This window comes from Neltuma alba, unplaced genomic scaffold (genome assembly GCF_004799145.2).
Source record: "Neltuma alba isolate B1F8T4 unplaced genomic scaffold, ASM479914v2 tig00003988_pilon, whole genome shotgun sequence".
NCBI lineage: Eukaryota > Viridiplantae > Streptophyta > Magnoliopsida > Fabales > Fabaceae > Neltuma > Neltuma alba.
Window position 1 is genome coordinate 324,469 of NW_021633509.1, and position 19,003 is coordinate 343,471.

The 19,003-nt window shown below is 31.8% G+C and overlaps 3 protein-coding genes across 3 annotated transcripts; 1 reads left to right on the forward strand and 2 right to left on the reverse strand.

The window, feature by feature from the left end:
* The first annotated feature begins 8,943 nt into the window (after nucleotides 1–8,943).
* LOC114743271 (putative UPF0481 protein At3g02645) lies at nucleotides 8,944–9,780 on the forward strand. Its single transcript, XM_028931476.1, has one exon. It carries the CDS (start codon nucleotides 8,944–8,946, stop codon nucleotides 9,577–9,579), a length of 636 nt encoding a protein of 211 aa, XP_028787309.1. The 3' UTR covers nucleotides 9,580–9,780.
* Nucleotides 9,781–13,123: 3,343 nt separating this feature from the next.
* On the reverse strand, nucleotides 13,124–13,844 carry LOC114743272 (UPF0481 protein At3g47200-like). Its single transcript, XM_028931477.1, has 2 exons — nucleotides 13,826–13,844; nucleotides 13,124–13,740 (listed from the first exon to the last, which is right to left on the reverse strand). The coding sequence occupies exons 1-2, from the start codon at nucleotides 13,842–13,844 to the stop codon at nucleotides 13,124–13,126; spliced, it is 636 nt and encodes a 211-aa protein (XP_028787310.1).
* Nucleotides 13,845–14,003: 159 nt separating this feature from the next.
* On the reverse strand, nucleotides 14,004–17,402 carry LOC114743273 (uncharacterized). The gene is made up of 3 exons (XM_028931478.1): nucleotides 17,234–17,402; nucleotides 14,720–14,932; nucleotides 14,004–14,659 (listed from the first exon to the last, which is right to left on the reverse strand). The coding sequence occupies exons 1-3, from the start codon at nucleotides 17,400–17,402 to the stop codon at nucleotides 14,004–14,006; spliced, it is 1,038 nt and encodes a 345-aa protein (XP_028787311.1).
* Between the last annotated feature and the right edge of the window lie 1,601 nt (nucleotides 17,403–19,003).

Consider the following 19,003-nt stretch of genomic DNA (forward strand, 5'->3'; position numbering starts at 1 on the left):
AAAATTGATGCCCGGGAAGTTTGTCACCAAGTAGGAAGGTCCGTTTAGGGTTACTAAAGTATATTCTTTTGGCACGGTAGAGCTTGTAGATGAGAAAACCAGTATAACTTCACAAGTCAATGGCCATTTGCTGAAGCACTACCACGAGGAGCAAAGACCTCCCTAATCACACAGTTGTTCCCTTCCACCCCACTCTTTTACTTTCTATTGTATTACTGGTGATATCTGTTTGCTAAGATAGTTAGGAGTAAGTGTGGGGGAGGAAACTTTTCTAGTAGTTATAGTTGTAGCTATTTATTTCTGTTTAGTAGTCGTTTTTTTGGTCTGCTTTTGCCATCTCTTTTGATCACTTGATTTATACTTGTCCATTGTCATTTCACATTATCTTCTCCTATCTCCCCCTTCTTTTCTCTTTGTGATAGTGATGTGTTGTGCTTCAATTTTAAATCAAACTTCACAACTTCCACTTTACCAGAGAATTTAGGTTAAGATAATATTGTTTTTCTTACATTGAGGATAATGTATTGATCAAGTGTGGGGGAGGGATTATTATTGAGTTGTTGAGCTGATTTAAAAAAAAAAACTCCACCTTTGGATTTGCTCCTATTTTCTAAGTATTGCTATTATAATTGCTCTCTCCTTTGCCTCATTGGTTGATTTCTGAATAGCATTGCATGATTTGAGAGTAATTCTTGCTTAGGAATTTTGCTGCTGGTTTCTGTGTCCTCATGTTTTCATTTACCTTAGTGTTCTACACTGCTGTTGGGTGATTTGCTGTTTCCTCTGTTGATGACTTGACTTTTGTAATCCTTGGACATCTCTTTTAAAATCCTTTTGCACAATGCTTGCGAATGTTGCATGGTTGAGTTTGATTGCATTTGATTTGAGTAATCCCTGTTCTTAGTTAGTTAGCATAGTAGAATGCACTTGGTGCAATATTATTAGCCTTGTTTCATAGCTTGACCCTTAAGGAGGAAACATCTTAGAGAAAGCCTTGATGGAATGATTTTTTAGCCATGTATTCTTTCTCATCTGGTGTGATTTTCACCTAGTTTTGGTTAACCTCTAGAACTTGTTTAGGTTCTTTTTTAAAACTACATTAATACCTAGATTTGTGAGGATGATAAGCGCATTCATTTCTAAACCTTTTACCTAAACACAAGCTATTTCATTTAACTTTTGTTCACCCCTTTGAGCCTTCACTTTCATTCCATTCATTGCTTTTTAGCAAGTATTTTGTATGAGTTACATCTAGGTTTTTATTTTGAAAAGTATATCATTAATGTCTATATATTTGCCTTCTTGGGTTTTGGATGCCAAAGAAGAAAAAAAAGCAAAAAGAAAAAGAAAGAAAGAAAAAAGAGCAAAAAAAAACAGAGAGAGAGAATACAAAAGAAGAAAAAGAAATAGAAGAAGGCAATAAAGAGAATAAAATTTATAGAAAAAGCCAAAGAAAGAAAGTTGTAGGAAAAAAAAGAAAATAAGTTGCAATAAAAGAATAAATTTGAAATAAGGTATTTCATGGTGGTTTGAAGAGCAAAGATTTTTGTTTCAAAAGTTTAAAAGCTGCACATTGGTGTTCTTTCATGATTGTACTTTAACCTACTTTGAGTTGGTTATTTATTACTTATACATTTCACCTCTTAGTTCATTTCATTCATTTGGCCTTGCTTTCCAATATTACAACCTTTTAAGTCCCCTTGATCATGAGTCTAAGGTATGTTAGTGGTGGAGACATTAGAATCTCTACAAGCTTATGGTAGGTGCTAATCTAGGTGGATTGGCTGAAATTTTTCCCATTGGAGAGATGAGTGAAACACTTGTACTCTATGTGAGCTCTATTATGTTTCTCTTTCTTTATCCTGCTATGTTTCTTATGTTAATTTCTTTGCACTGAAGTATTCTACAATTGTTGGTTGATTAGGAATAAAGGTTGCTTGAGTTAATTACACATTCATGCTTAGTCGATCTTACATTTATTTGCATTGAGTGTCGCTGTTGGATTCTTCTTTATTGATATTTTGTCCAGAAGTGCAAAAGGCTAAGTGTCGGAGAGTTGACAAACCTATATTTTTTACATGCATTTTTATATATTTTTGATGGGTTTTGTCATTATTATTAGTCCTTAATTGCATTATTTGAGTATAATTTATATTAGAGTGCTTTAACCTCAATTAGTGCATAATAGGGATAAAATTGTTATAATTGTAATTGATTGATTTTTAAAGGCAATTAATGTCACCTTATTCTTGAATTTTGTTTATAGGTTTTTGGAAGATTTGAAAATAAAAATAAAAATAAAAAAAGAAAAAAAGGGGGGGAAATAAGATAAAAAAATAAATTAAAAAGTTATAACAATAAAAGCACGTTTTGCTCCCATCCCTAAGTCAACTGTTCATCATCATCATCTCCGTGGAAAGAGGGGACAGGGATGAGCAGCTGGAGAGGGGCGAGTGAGCTGGCGGCGGAAAGGGGAAAAAACAAGAAAAAAAACAAAACAAAACAAAAGAGGAAGAGCGAACAGAGCCAGAGCAACACACACAGGAGAACAGAGCAATGGCGGCAGAGCAAGAACGAAGGACTAGTGGGCGACAGTTGTAGCTCCGACCCCCTATTTCTTCACCTCCATCAATCCAAATCATCATCATCAGTGTGAAGAGGCTTGACGGTGCTGGACAGAAACAGCGAGCAGAGAGGGAGCAAGGTAGACGCAGACGCCTTCACCCTCTTCTTCTCCTGGGCACGACAACATCACCTTCTTCTTTCTTCTCCACGATATGTTCCTGGTGGTGGAGACAGATCAGCGACGGCGTGAAGAGGGAGAAAGAGCGACTAGCGTGAACAGACCAGAGGCGCGAGTTGACAGCGAGACCAGAAGCGTGAATAGGATCATCATCACCACCGTCTTCTTCACTACGATGGCCGACGGTGTGAGGGAGCTGATTGAAGTAGATTCTGAAATTATACGTGGCGTTATAGCTTCATAATTCTCTAATTCAATAATAATAGCAGGAGCTCATCAAAAGAGAGTTTTAGTTATTATAATTTCCTATCCAATAGTTATTTAATAATCCAAGATCTTAGAATAGTTATTCTGATAATTAAAAAAATGTTATTATTTAATCTGATTATATTTGAAGATTATTATGGTTGGATTACTGTTTAGTATTTGATATTAGGCTATTTATAGCTTTAATTTCAATTATAATGTTGTGGTTATGAAATTTGTATTGTTTTTGGAATTAATATATTGTGATTTTTTGAGGTTGCTTGGAATTTTGGATTGTAATATCTCTTGCTAGTTTTAATTATGTTATTTTGGATTTAAGAGCTTTAATTAAACATTGGTTTTTAGCATCATTAATCCTACTTTACTATTCTGGTTGCAATTGGTAACTTAGGATTTTGAAAAATATTTTGTGACAATTCGAGGTGGCTCAATTGTTGAATTAAAAGCTTAATTATACTCCCTCCGTTCCTTATTATAAGAGACATTTGATGTTTATGGCATGTTCCTATATATAAGAGACACTTAAAAGTTGTTTCTACTTTTTTGTATTGATTTTCCATTTTACCCATATTTATTGTCTCCAACTCATACTCTCTCTCCCTCCCACTTCTCTTTCTTTTAATAGTTTAATTGTTCTCTCTCATACTCTCTCTCCTTATTAATGAGGGCATTTTTGGAAAAAAGATCATAACTTTTTACACATTGATTGTTCTTAACTAATTTTAACTGTTTTTTTTATCAATGTAATTCGGTTATTCGTCTCTTATAATAAGGAACGGAGGGAGTAATTCTTAATTCATTGTTTTAACTCCCGTATCTTTTAGAGTGAGGATTGTCTGCGTTGTTGAATTAGAAAATTGATTATTATCATTGTTTACTCACGTGTTTCATTTTTATTTTCTTCATCATCATTCATTTTAATCATTTTTATATAAAAAATAAAAAAGTATTTTAATTTCAATTTGATTCATAGTATTTAATTACTAATTCATCAAAATCAAAAATCTTTTTTATAGTTTAGATTACTTATATTTATTTACTAGGATTTAATTTTGTTTTTGACTCCTTAAAGTAAATACGACTTGGATTGTGCACTATATTACATTAATTCGATTAATTTTTAAAGTAATCTCAATATGACAAATTAAAAGCTTTATTCCAAGGACAAAGAATTGGAGAACGACGGTGCTTTGAATAATAGATTAAGGAGGAGGAGAAGTAAGAGAAATAGTGGGGGGAGCAATAGAGGTGGGACTAAGGAAATGGTAGGAGAAGAAGAAGAAGAGGCTTGGCCTCCTGCTCCTCCTCCTCTATCAAAATCTAAACCAGCGAGTCAATTTGAGACAAATCATCCTATGCTTCCGCCGCATCTTGCTTTTGAATACTTCTTTCCGCAGGTGGAGAACACGCCAGGAATAAGCTTGAGCACCACAGACGAAGTTAACATCAATAAAGAGGAAATTGAGAGGAAGGAGTTTAACGAGAAGCCCAATATTGTGAGAGGTTGAAATGATGAGGTGCCGGAACCTGTATCTACGCCGGAGAATGTGGCGGAGCCGCCACCGGCGCCGCAGCAGGAGGCTATAATGTTGTCACAGAATTGGAAGAGTTCGAACTTCGAAGAAGGTGAAGCAGGGACAGGTTTCGATTGTGGAGGGGAAAATTGTGAGAGTGAATCTGACACAGACGCCTATGTCTCCACTGTATAGGGTAATTGGAATCAACTTTAGATTGAATCAGAAATCTAATAGTTAAAGATAATATTTCTGTTAGTATGAAATATGATCGTACTGTTTTAATTAGTTTAAAATACTGGGTGCATCAAAAATTATTTTAAGATATTGGATGTACCTGAAAAAATAGTTTGAAGTGTTGGGCGTATTTTAACCCAGAAAATAGTGTACCGCTTTATTGTTTTTCCTATTTGAGTCAACGATAGAAGCCTAGCTAATTCCAAATTGAGAAGGAAAAAAAAGCGCCTAGCTAATTAGTGTCGTATTTTTTTATTATTTTCAAGGCTTTTTTTTCACTCAACTCTCTCTAATTAGATGGAGTGTTGAATTTAGATATATTTTTCATATTTTCAAAAAATCAATTTGCAATTTTTATAAATAATTAAATTATTGAATTTTATTAATTTTTATAAACTAGTTATTTAGATATCATATTAAGAAGTGATAGGTACAGGACCAATAAGTTATTGATTAAGGTTATAAATGATTTTATTCCCCTAATAAAAAAAAATTATAATAAGATCTCAAGCAAAAAAAATAATTAAAAAATAAGTTCTAAAGGTTATCATTCTCTTTTGTAAATCTTGTCATTATAAATTGTTCAGATTATTATTAAAAATTTTTGATAATTATTTTTTTAGTAGGACTTGAATATAATACTCTCTAAAAAAAACGCAAGTTCAACTCCCGTAAAAAATGTGTTTATTGAAGAGGACTTCCAACTTGCAGCACTGACCCATAATGTGAGTGACGTCACCTATATACCTTTGCCTAGGTCATAGTAACCCGGTAATCCTGCGTGGCATTTATTTTAAGCCGCCGGATAAGTTAGAGAGTTAGGTAGGTACTCCTCTGATCATATTTTTCCCTATTTATAAGTATCTCATTAAATTTATTAAATTTTTAATGTGGATATACTATTTTATTTTTTTTAATTATAATGTAGATAGTTATTTTTTAAAAAAAATAAATATATTAAATAGAGATAAAATTAGAAAATTATTACTCTTCTGGTTCTTAATATAAGACTCATTTAACTAATTTAATTAAATTAAAAAATTTAGATAAATTAGTTAATTATGAGAAATGTGACACGTTTTTCTTAAAATATCATAATCATCTTTCTTAATACCCTCTCTTCCTCTTCTACTTGATTATAGCTGAGAGAGTATCTATAGGGGTAATTTAGAGAAAATTAATAAATATGATAGAGTCTTATATTTATAACCAGAAAACCAATTTAACAATTAGGTTCTATATGAAGGATTGTAGGAGTATATTTTACTAGAAAGTTAATACATTTTAAGATCTTTCTTGATCTGTGTAAAATATGCTGAAAATACTTTATAAATAGGATAAAAAAAGTAACAATAATGATCCTCTGTCACCTCTTGAACCGTAAGATGGCGTGCCTCCAGATTGCAAGTTACATCCCACGTGATCTTCAACAAGTCAACGGAGAAGGGTCTGGGCAGCTCTCACATGGCGAGGGCCGAGGGTCAGCCACTATCGTGTAAAACTATAGAAAACCATGGTGTGGGTCCAAACCGTTTCAGATTTACCAAATACCCAGGAAAAAATAGAAACTATGGTTTTGGGTTAAAACCGTAGTTGGAGACTTAAAACTATAATTTCAGAAAAAATAAATCTATTCTGTTTCTGATTTAAATTGAAAAGTATGATTATGCTTATCAGAATAGATCTCAATGATAATATAACTTTAACACCTCTCAATTATTTTTTTAAAACATATTTAATCTTGTATTTTATAAATATATATATACTTATTAATTATTTATTAATTATATTATTTTATATATTATTAATTATGTTGGTAAAAATATATTATTAATAATTTTATTCCTTCAAATTAAAATATATTATAAAATCTATCTTTTATGTAATTATCATATTAACTTATTTTTTTAGTAATTTACACATATAAAAGTGCTTATAATAATAACTATCCAAATACTCTCAATTTATCAGAATTACTTTTTCACAAAATCTATTTTTTCAAGAATCTATTTTTCAGAAATTATTTTTCAAATTATAATTTGATTTTATCTAAATACCTTCTCAGAATTTTTTTAAAACTAAGGTTTTGTCCCCCAAATCTAGATTTGTCAAGAAGCAAGAGTTTTTTACTTTTGGGAGTAAAAATTCGTTGGAGTAATAATTACCCTTGTCAGAAGCTTTCTTCGGTTCGTATTCCGTTTACTTGTAGATTCTTTTTCTTTTTTTTTCTTAAAGAAAAAGGAACCATCGGGAACCAGGGTTTTATCCCTGAAAGCTACAACAGCTATACGGTCCGCATCATGGTTCGGCTTATAGGAACCCATCACTTGGCTCAATTCTTAATTTTTTTCAACCAGAATCCTTATTAATGTATGTTTCAAATTTATTTTCATGTGTTATCAAAGCATAGCTGCTAATCTAAACTGATTCATTTCTTTTGTTTTTGTTTCTACACAGGGCTAGTGAATCTCTCAATCTCAGGCCGGAAATCATTCTGATGGCCTTTAGAACTTGTCATTTTCTTACTTATTTTTAATCATATTATTTATATATTATTTATTATGTTGGCAAAAAAAATTTATTAGTAAAAAATTTATTACTTCAAATAAAAACATATTATAAAATATATCTTTTATATAATTATCATATAAATTTATATCCTTTTTAGTAATTTTTATATATAAAAAGTGTTTCTGACAACGACTATTCAAACACTATCATTTTATCAAGATTACTTTTTCACAAAATCTATTCTAAAAAATAATTTTTTTCCTCAAAAGCTATTCTCTAAACTATGGTAGTTTTATCCAAACACCCCCTAAGAAGATTATAAAACACCACCGGACAAATGAGGTGGCCGGAAGCGAAAATGTTGTGCAATATTGTTTTGCTTTTTTTTTTTTAACCAGAAGTGCAATATTGTTTTGCTAAATGTTCGTGTTAGTTAACCTGATGGTTTTGATATTTTTACACCATTTGACAACCTTTATGTATATATGTTGACATGTTTGATAAGATCAATGTTATTGGATTTAACGGCCTTGACATTTTTGTTCTAATTAGAAACGTTATGTGTGCACTTTATACTCGAGAAAATATAAATTTAAAAGTTGTTATATTACAAGGGAGAGTTAATGTAGTTTAAAGTTTTTTTTATATTTGTATGAAATATATTAAAAATGCCTTGTAAATAAGACTAGAAAAGTAATAACTTACTGTTATATATGAGTATTTTAAAAAATCATGTCATATTTGTTATAATTAACTAATTAACTCATTTAATTTTATTAATCTATCCAAATTAATTAAACAACTCTTCCATTAAAAATTAGATGAAATATTTTTTTTTTGCTGGCAAAAAAAAAAAGATGAAGTATCACTCTCATACTTAATATAAATCAATTGTAACACATTTTTAAATATCAAGTAATGCATTAACTTGACAAAATTTTTAAATTTTATCCTTATTAAAGGTTTTTCCTCTCTATATGTACAAATGATGCTCATATTTCTTCCTTTTTTATCTTTTTCAATGATAATTAAATAAAGATAAAATTTAAAAATAAACATTAAATATACTACAAGTAGCTTATATTTAGTACCAAGGGGGTTTTTTTCAATGATAAAATGCTTCTTAAAAGCACTTTCATGTAAATTAGGATAAAACTCCTCTGACATATCTACTTCATATATTGTAAAATAGCTTCTAAGATTATGATTTGGTTTTTACCCAACTGCCCCTTAAAACTTCCCACGTTACATTTACTACCAGCGTGGTATGTTTTTATAATTTAACTTGATTGCCATAGAAATTAAAGAAATTAGTTAAATTAGTTAATTTTGATTTTTTTTTCCTTAAAATACTATATTCAATCATTTGTATTAGAATTACCCATTGATAAAAACCTTTTTAATATATACAATAAATAGATATAGTTTCTAGAAAAAAATTATAACTTTGAGAGGTCATATGAATTGAGATCCTACATTAGTACTAAAGTAAACCTCCTAACTAGCCATATTATATTTACGGTTGGAGGGAGTATAATTTATGCACAGATGTATATTAACAATTAATTGCATATTATAATTAAACACAAAGAATTAACACATATTCTTGTGAGGATTTGATTTGACCAGGTACTTCTACCTCTACAAGGATCTGACGTTGCATGAAAAAGGATGTCGTCTTGTAATGGTCTTACGACTGTCACGAAGTTGCAGGAAGCTGGAGTGAGCTTCGAGAAAGTGTTCCAGAAATACTTACTTGATATTAACTTTTTGAATGATCCTGTCTTAAGCTGGTTTCTATGCTTGGGATGTATATCAAAATTCACATGCTTCGAAGCCCGTTTACAAATCCCGCAGTTGAAAATAGAAGACACGACGGAATGTGTTCTAAGAAATCTCATTGCCTTCGAGAGGTGTCATTACTCAGATCAACCTTATATCTGCAGCTATGTCTTTTTCATTGATTCTCTCATTCACACCAAAGAAGATGTTGAATTGCTGGTTGAGAAAGAAGTCACTGTTCATGAACTTGGGAGTGATAAGGAAGCAGCGACTTTGGTGAACAGTCTCTGCAAACATGTTGTGACCGACAAGACATGTCATAAAAGCATCATAGATGGTCTGAATGGACATTACCAGAAGGTTTGGAATCATACAATGGCTTCGTTAAGGTTGGTGTGCTTTCGAGATCCTTGGAGAGCAAGTTCAACTGTGGTTGGAATTGCTGTTCTCATATTTGCAGTTTTCAACTTTTATCGAGTGGTTAAATCAATATATTTACATCCCACAGCTCCCCATTGGTTTTGATTTTATATATAGTTGTCATCTGATATATAGTATTGTTGATTCAGTATGTTAATTATTTACTCTTAAGAAATGAATGGTGAAATGTGTCTAAAATGATAGGTTCAGAACTTCTGCCTAAAGAAATTCATGGTGCTTATTACTTTATTCCAGTTCTTGCGATTTTATTGGAGAGGTCTGGGATGATGAATGATGATTGAGGGACCCAAAATGATTCTTCTTTAATATAATTACCTTCTGGATTGGATTAGTATTGATTGAGAGTTTATTAAGGGGGTGTTTGGATGGAATCAAAACCATGATTTTAAAAGTGTTTTTACGGTATATGAAGTAAATATGTGAAGAAATTTATCTCGATTTATGAAAAAATACTTTTCAGAAGCACTTCCAGTGCTACCCCAACACCCCCTTAAGTGTGGCTCAACAACCTATTATGCTTTGGGTGTTGATTCTGATGAGAATTTAAGTTCGGGTTCAGTTAGGTTTTCATGAATAATGACTTTCCCACTAATTAAACTGTAGTTTTATGATTTAGTTATTTTAATTTAAAGTAGTATTGAGATTTAATCGTTTTAGTTTAACGTTACGTGTTAAATTTTACGTTTAGGTAAATTTGGTGTTGAATCCGAATTAGCGAATTTGGAAATTTTAATGAATTGGTGGTTTGTATGAAGATCTGGGTTTTCAATATTGGACTGGAACCCATAGATTTCAACGGGCAGTTGAGTTGAGTTTAATGTGAAAAGATTGCCCGCGTTTAAAAAAGAATTGACAGTTCGCAAAAATTTTGGGTTTTAGAGGTTTTTTTTGGCCAATGGTTTTACAGATTTTTACTACTACTTTTCTCAAGATTATTTTTTTCTCTAAGCTAAAAGGCTTTTTTTTTTTCTAATAGTTTTCATTCTTGCCTTTTCTCTAAGCTAAAAGGCTTCAAATTAGAGTTTCTACCGTATGAATTTGCATGTTCAATGAATTACCTCTAGAATTAACTAAGGTTTAACTTCGTACTTAACAAAGTGATTATTTGATTAATTAAGTTTGTAATTTAGCTAATAATTATTTCATACTAGTCAATGCCAAATCAATTAAGAATGCGTTTGGATAGATGAATTTGGATTTTGTATTTAAAATAGGGTAAATATATATCTATCATTCTGATCTTATTTTTCAACCGCATCCAACACCCTTATTTTTCACATGATGCATTTAGCACTGTGATTTTATTTTTTCTGAGCATCCAGCACCTCAATGTTATTCCTTTAGTAGTATCCACCACTTTAAAGATTAGAATACTGGATGTAATAAGAATAAGATTACAGTTGTCGACGCATCAAAAAAATAATATTAGAGCGTGGGATGTACCATATAAAAGATATATAAATGTACCTGAAAAATAAAATCACAGTGATGGATGCAATTCTACCCGTTAAAATTTCATCTTTAAAGTTCAAATTCCAATACTTCAAAGTTTGGTGGTTTTGTACAAAACATTAGATGATGATGCAAAAGGTTCCAGGTTAGACTGTTAGAGTGAGTATTTGAAATTTTGAAAAATTGTGATGCCAAAATCCACTTGGATCCATGAATTTCTATCTATTAAAGAGAAATGATTTGGCCCAAGTCCAAATCCAAACGTTAAATACCCCTAATTCAAGCAAAACATAAATTAAATCCAACAAGATGTTTAAAGAACGCGATTCCTTTATCAGATTGTGGCCTTTTATCTTAGCCTTATTAAAACGCGCACACTGGATTTTAATGGACTTTTGATATGTTGCTCAATAATTCTCTTTACTGCTCAACCAATCCTTCATCAAATTAAATCGATCTATAGATGTCTTAGATCGACGACAAAGATCTAATTCAATAAACGGCCAATATTTTTGAAAAAGGCGCAAAGAAATAAATGAAAAGTAGTAAGTATATAGAATTACGACATGTTTAAAATACATAGCTTTATCGCTTCAAGAGAGGATAGCAATGGTACCAAAACTACTGACATATACCAAAACTATATGTAGTTTGAGCCTTAGCCTTTTTGGTGTTTTGGTTTTGTTTCACGCTTTATGTTGATGATCTTTGATTTTATTCAATAAAACAAAAATACTTCTGTCCAAGAAACACTACCAAAAAAAGATTTTATGTGTCGATTTTATGCTTTCTGCGTGACTTTTTGTGTCACTGCTAAATATAAGACCTTTGGTGGTGATGTCATCACTGAAGGGTTTACTTTTAGTGGTGACTTTCTAATATCGCAACTGAAAGTGTAATATAATAATATATATATTTTATTTTACAATAGTAATAAACAAATTCAAACTAGCTCAACAGCAAAACGATTGGACATGAAAGAATGTGGTCACGAGTTCAAACCTTGAAGAAGATACATTTAAGGTGAAAATATTTGGGCAGTAACATAGTAGGGAGAAGTGATGTCACATGAGAGTAGTGATGTCACAACTGCATGCAGGCAGTTGATGATGGTGTGGAGGTGGCCAGTGATGACATGGCGCCTGGCAGCAATGAGGTGGCGGCCGGCAGTGATGACGTAGCGTCTGTAAAGCCAACTTTTACTTTTGGTAGCGACAATCTCAAAGTTCTTTTAACAAGAAGGTCATTGACAAACGTATCTTGTAGTAAAGGCCCCTTAATGTCACAACTAGAACTAATGTGGAAAATAAGCTTAAGTTTGTGTTTCTTCTTTTAATAATTCCTTCTATTATGCTTTCTCAAATCCTTGTTTTATACTTTAAACAAATAGAATGATCAATATACAACATAACAATTATATTGAGATGTATTTTTAAGAAACTAAATAATTTAGATAATTCTCTACACGGGTTGCTAATGGAATTGTGAAAAAAAGTCATTAGTACCACATCTTATTTATGAAAATGCCACCGGTCACACCTTGTACGCCGTCCTTGCAACAATCAATATACAAGCCCCAATGCAGAAATGCCTTTTTGTTCTAGTGTGGGGGCAGATATTAGGAGGAAACACTTCCAAAATTAGTAAAAAAATTTTGCTCCTTTGAGAAAGTTTTCCTTCATAGTATTCTTTTTTCTTCCCATCCCAAATCAAGGGTTAAGCTTAATTAAGCAAGAAATTAAGGAGGAGAATAACTTTCAAAAATATCAATTTAGATATTTTTGAAAGTCTTCCTATCCCCTCCTTACTTTAATCTATGCACAAACGAAGGATTAGTTAGTTAACAATTTCCTAGAAATAAAGGAAAACCATGAATGCTTTATTTATAAATTACATAAATAAATGATGGCATAAAGTCTTAGAACACATCCACAAATAATACACGCCAAACACGGAACAAAACACCCGCAAGAAGATGACTCTGCAACCAAACTTCACCCAAGAGGAAGATCCTTTCACGTTATTTTATCACATGACTCATCCATTAATTAGTTTCCTAATTATAATCCAAATTAAAGATACTATATGTTACTACCTCCCGTCTTGATTATAAGATCTCATTTGTAACCTACAAATAAGATCTTATAATTAGGACTGGGGGTAGTATACATTATAACTAATTAAGGTTGCCGGCGTAGAGGACCAATCTAACAATCCGACAGAAGTTGAAGACTGTGAACACGAGGACAGCCGTTGCGACCAAAGTAGAGCTTGCTCTCCAAGCATCTCTAAAGTAAACCAACCTCAATGCAGCCATAGTACGATTCCATTGTCTCTGGTAATGTTTGTTCAAATCATCTATAAGTCCTCCATAACATGTCTTGTCGGTGACAACATGTTTGCAGAGACTATTCACCAACGTTGCAACTTCCTTGTCGCTTCCAAGTTCATGGACGATGACTTCCTTCTCAACCAATAATTCAACATCGTCCTTGGTGTGAATGAGAGAGTCAATGAAGGAGACGTAGTTGCAAATGTAAGGTTGATTTGGGTAATGACACTGCTCGAAGGCGATGAGATTCCTCAGAACACATTCGGTTGAGTCTTCTATTTTTAACTCCGGGATTTGTAAACGAGCTTTGAAGTGAGTGAAATTTGGAATACAACCCAGGCACAGAAACCAGCTTAAGGGTTGAACTTTTTGGAAATTTATGTTAAGTAAGGGCCTGTTGATGACTTTCTCAAAGCTCACTCCTGCTTGCCGCAACTTTGTTGCAGTGCTTAAGGGAGACCCTTTTTTGCAAGCAATAAGACGCTTACAAATGTAGAAAGACCTAGTCAAACCAAATCAACACAAAATGTGTTAGTCAGTGAACACCATAGTATCGTATGTACATTAAACTTGTTATTTGGATTCTGCCATTAAATTTTCATCAATAATAATGCTCCAAATGGCTAATCAAGTGTTACGATTTAATTATGACAACATCACCCAAACTTGTAGGAACGCAGCACTATAAGTAACAAACAGTATATTATAGCCGATCAGTCATTAATTAGTCCTTGAAAACAGCAATAGCATGCTGATAAACAGTAGTAATATTGAAAAATGCGTACCTAATCAGATCAGTGAAATGTTGGGGTTTATTATCCCAGAAAAGACACCGGTTGGAATTTGAGCTTCCAGTTTCTTGTTTAGAACAGTCGCCCTTTTTACAGGCATGAAAACAGTCGAAGTAGTTATGGGCAAGTTCAATAAATGAGGGACGCTTCTTGGAAGGGTTAGTGTCAGGGAAAACAGTCTTGTACAGCTTTTTTAAGATGAACATTGGGATCTGGTTTTCAAGCAGAAGCAGGTCTCTCTGGATAATCTTGTTCAGCCATGATTGTTTCAGTATAATATCATCTGAATATGTTTGATCGATCAGTTCGTCATCTTTCCTGTCCTCTTCTGATTTTTGCCTTTGAATCCTCAGAAACAGCTCCATGATGAATACAGAATCCAATAACATCATATCCACCAACTTTTCGTCGTGGATCTTACCACAGAGCTTTTCTGCGTAACATTGGCGTATGTCTTTTACTTGATCTTTAAGGAACCTCTTGAAATTGTCCATGGCTTCAGGAGTGTTCTTGATACGACCCCTGAAGAAATCAAGGTATCGTAGTTTCTGCTTTTGCATTGGCATTGGATTGAACTCTTTTTTTGGGTCTTCTTTTGGGCCTTCTTTTGGGCATTCTTTTGGGTCTTCTTTTGGGTCTTCTTTTGGGCGATAGTGAAGGGGTCCTATTGAGACCAACTGAGGAGTGTAGGCCTCTGGTTTCCAACTCCGAAGACTACATGGGACCTTATAGATGTTCCACTCCGTTGTTTTCAGATCTTCCGGTTCGTCTATATCGATCATAACATGTTTCACTATCTCGTATTTAGGAGATGATGAAACAGAGACGTTTTCGTGATCATTAGATGCCATTGAATCCCAACCTGCAAGTGAAATGACGATGAGCAGCGACAAAAGTAGTCATATAAATTAAAGCAATTCTTGTATGCCAAAGTGAAATTTAAGTTAGACAAGCCCTTGATTTGCACAAAGCCATTTTTATTTTTATTGAGACATATATATGATACTCTCAAGTTCTAAATGTAAGGACTAAATAATTAATTTGTAAACATTAAGAAAAATAGTTAAGATAATTATTTGTAGATTTTTCAAAAGCACTCTTTAAATAATTTGTATTAGCTCTCTTCATATATGCGATCAATATGTAAAAGCGCAGTCAATATGTAAAAGCTTAGAGGGAAAAATTATTAATTTAGAAGACAAAATAAATTAAAATCTTGTATTTAAAATCAAGATAAACCCTTCTACTAGTTCTCTAATGCTAGTTCTTATATTGAAATTTCCAGCTAAGAAGTATTTGGCTAAAAAGGAAATGTGTTTATGATCCCCTCGACTATCCTAGCTGTAATTAGTTATAATTAGTTTCAAGTCCCAAATAACAAAAAAATAATACCGTGGTTCCCAAATAAAAAATATTTTTTCTTTCGGCAAAACCACATTTTGACACCCAAAAAGTGATTCCAAGCAAGCTTCATTATAGCCGAAAAATATATGTAAAGGAATTAGTAAACATATGATATGGAATATTATGGACAGATATGACATAGCTCTCTTGGATCGTGCGTTCTGAGTCAGCAGTATGTTGGCTGTTATGCGAAGGACATTAAACCTTAATTTACTAATCAATTTGTCTCATCTTGATGATCTTGTTCAGAGCTAAAAGTTTAATATTATTACTGAAAAAGAAATTCTCCGACTTCTTAGAATTATCTCGAGTTATTTAAAATTAACTTATGTGATGATAAGTATAACATGAAATATGGTTAGTGACTAATGTTTTAAAAAGACTAATGGTATAATTAAAACTGCCTTTATTCTGAGGAGGTGATGGATGTTGAGGGGTTTTGTAGAAATCTTAAGTGATTTTTCGTATAATCCTTTTTATTTATAAACTTTCATTCCCCTTAAAAAAATATAATTAAATTTAATTAATCGTTTATACTTCTTTTTAAAAAAATCTAAATTAATCAAATAAGATGGGACTTAACTAGTCCTACCTCCATTTTACGGTTTACTACTCAATCATCACATTCATAGTCTGAACAGGAGACACACTATTATTAAAGAAAAATCATTATGAACTACTATAGTGATTAAAAAAAAAAAACAGGAGACACATTTTATTATCTATCAGCTTCACATATGGCTGGTCCTACTTGTGGGGAGAAAACTTGTCCATTCATTAGACTTCTTCGAACTGTGTCTGTGGACAATTATATTAAAGATGTTGCCCAAATAAATTTACCACAATGCCCTTTTATGTTTCAACTTTATCAAGAGATTAGAAGTGACAATCATTGGCTCCAAGTATCTTGTTACTATTACAATTATGTCTTGTTTGTATCATCTCAGATCTCATACGGATCTACTTTATCTGCATCTTGTGCACCTTTAATAAACTTGAAAATCAGTCCCCGAAAAAAAACTTGAAAAAAAAATATGCAAGTATATATGCAACCTCCTACATGTTTTCGAAGTCTTCTCTCTCTCCTTCCTTGACTACTTTTAATGCTCTCATTTTATTTATGTACTTTTTTACTTGATAAAAGATTATTTATTTCCTTTTAAAATAACTTAGGAATCTAATTAGATAGTTTAAAATTCTCTTCTTCGGTACTGAGGATGTTGGAAAAAATGTGTGACGAACATATAGCCAGGCAAGAAAAGTTACACTGACGTGTGCATGGTGTTTATTAAGTCACTTTGATGTAGTTCAGATATATACAAAGAAATTTATGAGTAGTAATAGGACAACATAAAATGCTTCGGAAAAACATCAAGATAGATAATATTCAACAAAATTAATAAACGGCTTAATATAAGATAATGAAACCGTACCTATGACCCGTGTAGCTAACTTTACATGTTACATAATAAGATAATATTATGTAAAGCTTTTTTTTTGGAGGGGGGGGGGGACAGATAGTATCATTTAAGCAGCTGAACTAACAGAGGAACTGAGAATAGTGGTTTCCACTTTACAGTGCCAGCAGTAATACTTAAAGAGATAGAAATATGGATCATTAATAAGAAGAAGCAGCGGCAGCAGCAGCAGAAGAAGAAGAAAGCAAGAAAATACAGAGCTTGTGTCTATTCAACACCAAACCCAGTAAAACTAAGCTTCCATTTCTTCAAAAACGAAGAAAGAGAGAGAGATTGTGAACCTGGAAGGAGTCTCTTGTTAGAAAATGGCCTGTTGGGTTGGATGAGCAGTCTGAAATCTGAGTTGCGGGGAGTAATTTCCTTAACTCTGTAGAGAGAGAGAGAGGGAGAGAGAGGATCTTTAAGCGTTGTGTGGAGAATTCTGACGACGACATCATTATATAGATCCATCGATGTATTATTAAAGAGAGTTGAATTTGCTCGGGATTAGATGGAGGAAAAGAACAGAAAAGCAGAGAAAACGTGCTTGAAATGAAATGCAATGTTTAATTTCGTTCAGCAAATTATGTTTGACATATTTTTAAAAAAAAGAAAAGAAACCATGTATAATGAAGTTAAATTTTTTTACATTTATATTTAAAGGACGAAATGAAATTTTTGTAATAAGAAAAGAAAAATGAACTTCCTGGTTTAAAAATAATGTTCCATAAATTACTAACTATTAACATTCTTGCGAATCAAAATTCAAGTACAGGTGCAAAAGAAATAAAAATAGATATCAAAATTTCAGTGTGTCATTTGGAGCGTGATGAAGCAATTAACAATAAAATAAAATGTGATTAGATATCAAGGGTATAAATTCTTTTATTGAAATAAAGAAATAACATTTGGAATTTTTAGCTAATTTAACTTAAGATTTTAAACTTGTATGCAAATAATAATGGCATGCGTTTTGATTTTTTTTCCCCCTAATTTCAATAAAAGGTGGGAGCCTAACTTATTCCAAATAATAAAAAAGAGCCTGGCTAATTAGTGTTTGTATTTTTCATATGGGACAAGGTGATTAAATATCCCAGAAGTGTTTATAAAGAAGCACCCAATATTAAAAGAAATTTTTTTTTTTGCCTTTATATGTTTTGGAAGTTTTATTTCGTAGCATTTCTATCCTAAACCCTTATCCGCCGTAAAGTTTGATTGTTAAAAACACCAGTCAAACTGTATAATTGAGCAATCAAACTTAAAAGTGAATAACAGTCAGGATATTTTTGCTATGAAAATAAACTTTCAAAGCATAGAAAATCAAAAAAAAAAATTCAGGTACTAAATGTTCATTCATAAATACTTCCAGAGTATTTATGCACGTTATCTCTTTTCATATTAGTATGAAGGAATTAATATTTTATACTCCATCCAATTCCTAATATGAAAATAAATAAAATGTTAGACTTAGCTTTAAATATCATGTTTTTATCCATTTTGCCTTGCATATTCATCAACATGTTAGAATTGGAACTTGTTTAGAATCACATTAATAAACATTTTTAAGTATTTAAGTTGAGATAAAATTTATCTTACTTATTTATCTCGTATTCTATAGATTGATTGAAATGTTACTTATAAATCATCCCAAAACATTCCAAAACGTTGGTGGTTTATTCTATCCATATTTTATACTCCCTCTGGTACTTATTATTCAAATAACTAATTTAGAGATAACAAATAATAATTTAAAATTATTTAAAAGTAATAAATAGATTAAAAATATAATTTTATTTTCAAATATGCCTTTATAATAAATAAAGAAAAGGATGAAAAAAAGTATATGTGAAAACATAACAAGAGGATATAGCAAAAAAGAGAGAGTAAATAATTTAAAAAAATTAAATATTTAGATAAATCTCAAATCAAAACTTATAAAATAAATCATATTCCCTTTTAAATTTGAAGTTTATAAATAATATGAGGAGTATTAGTAGTTGATGGATTTGAGTGACGTCACCCATATCATTTTCGCATGTGTCATCCTAATTCCGCGTGGCATTCAATCCACT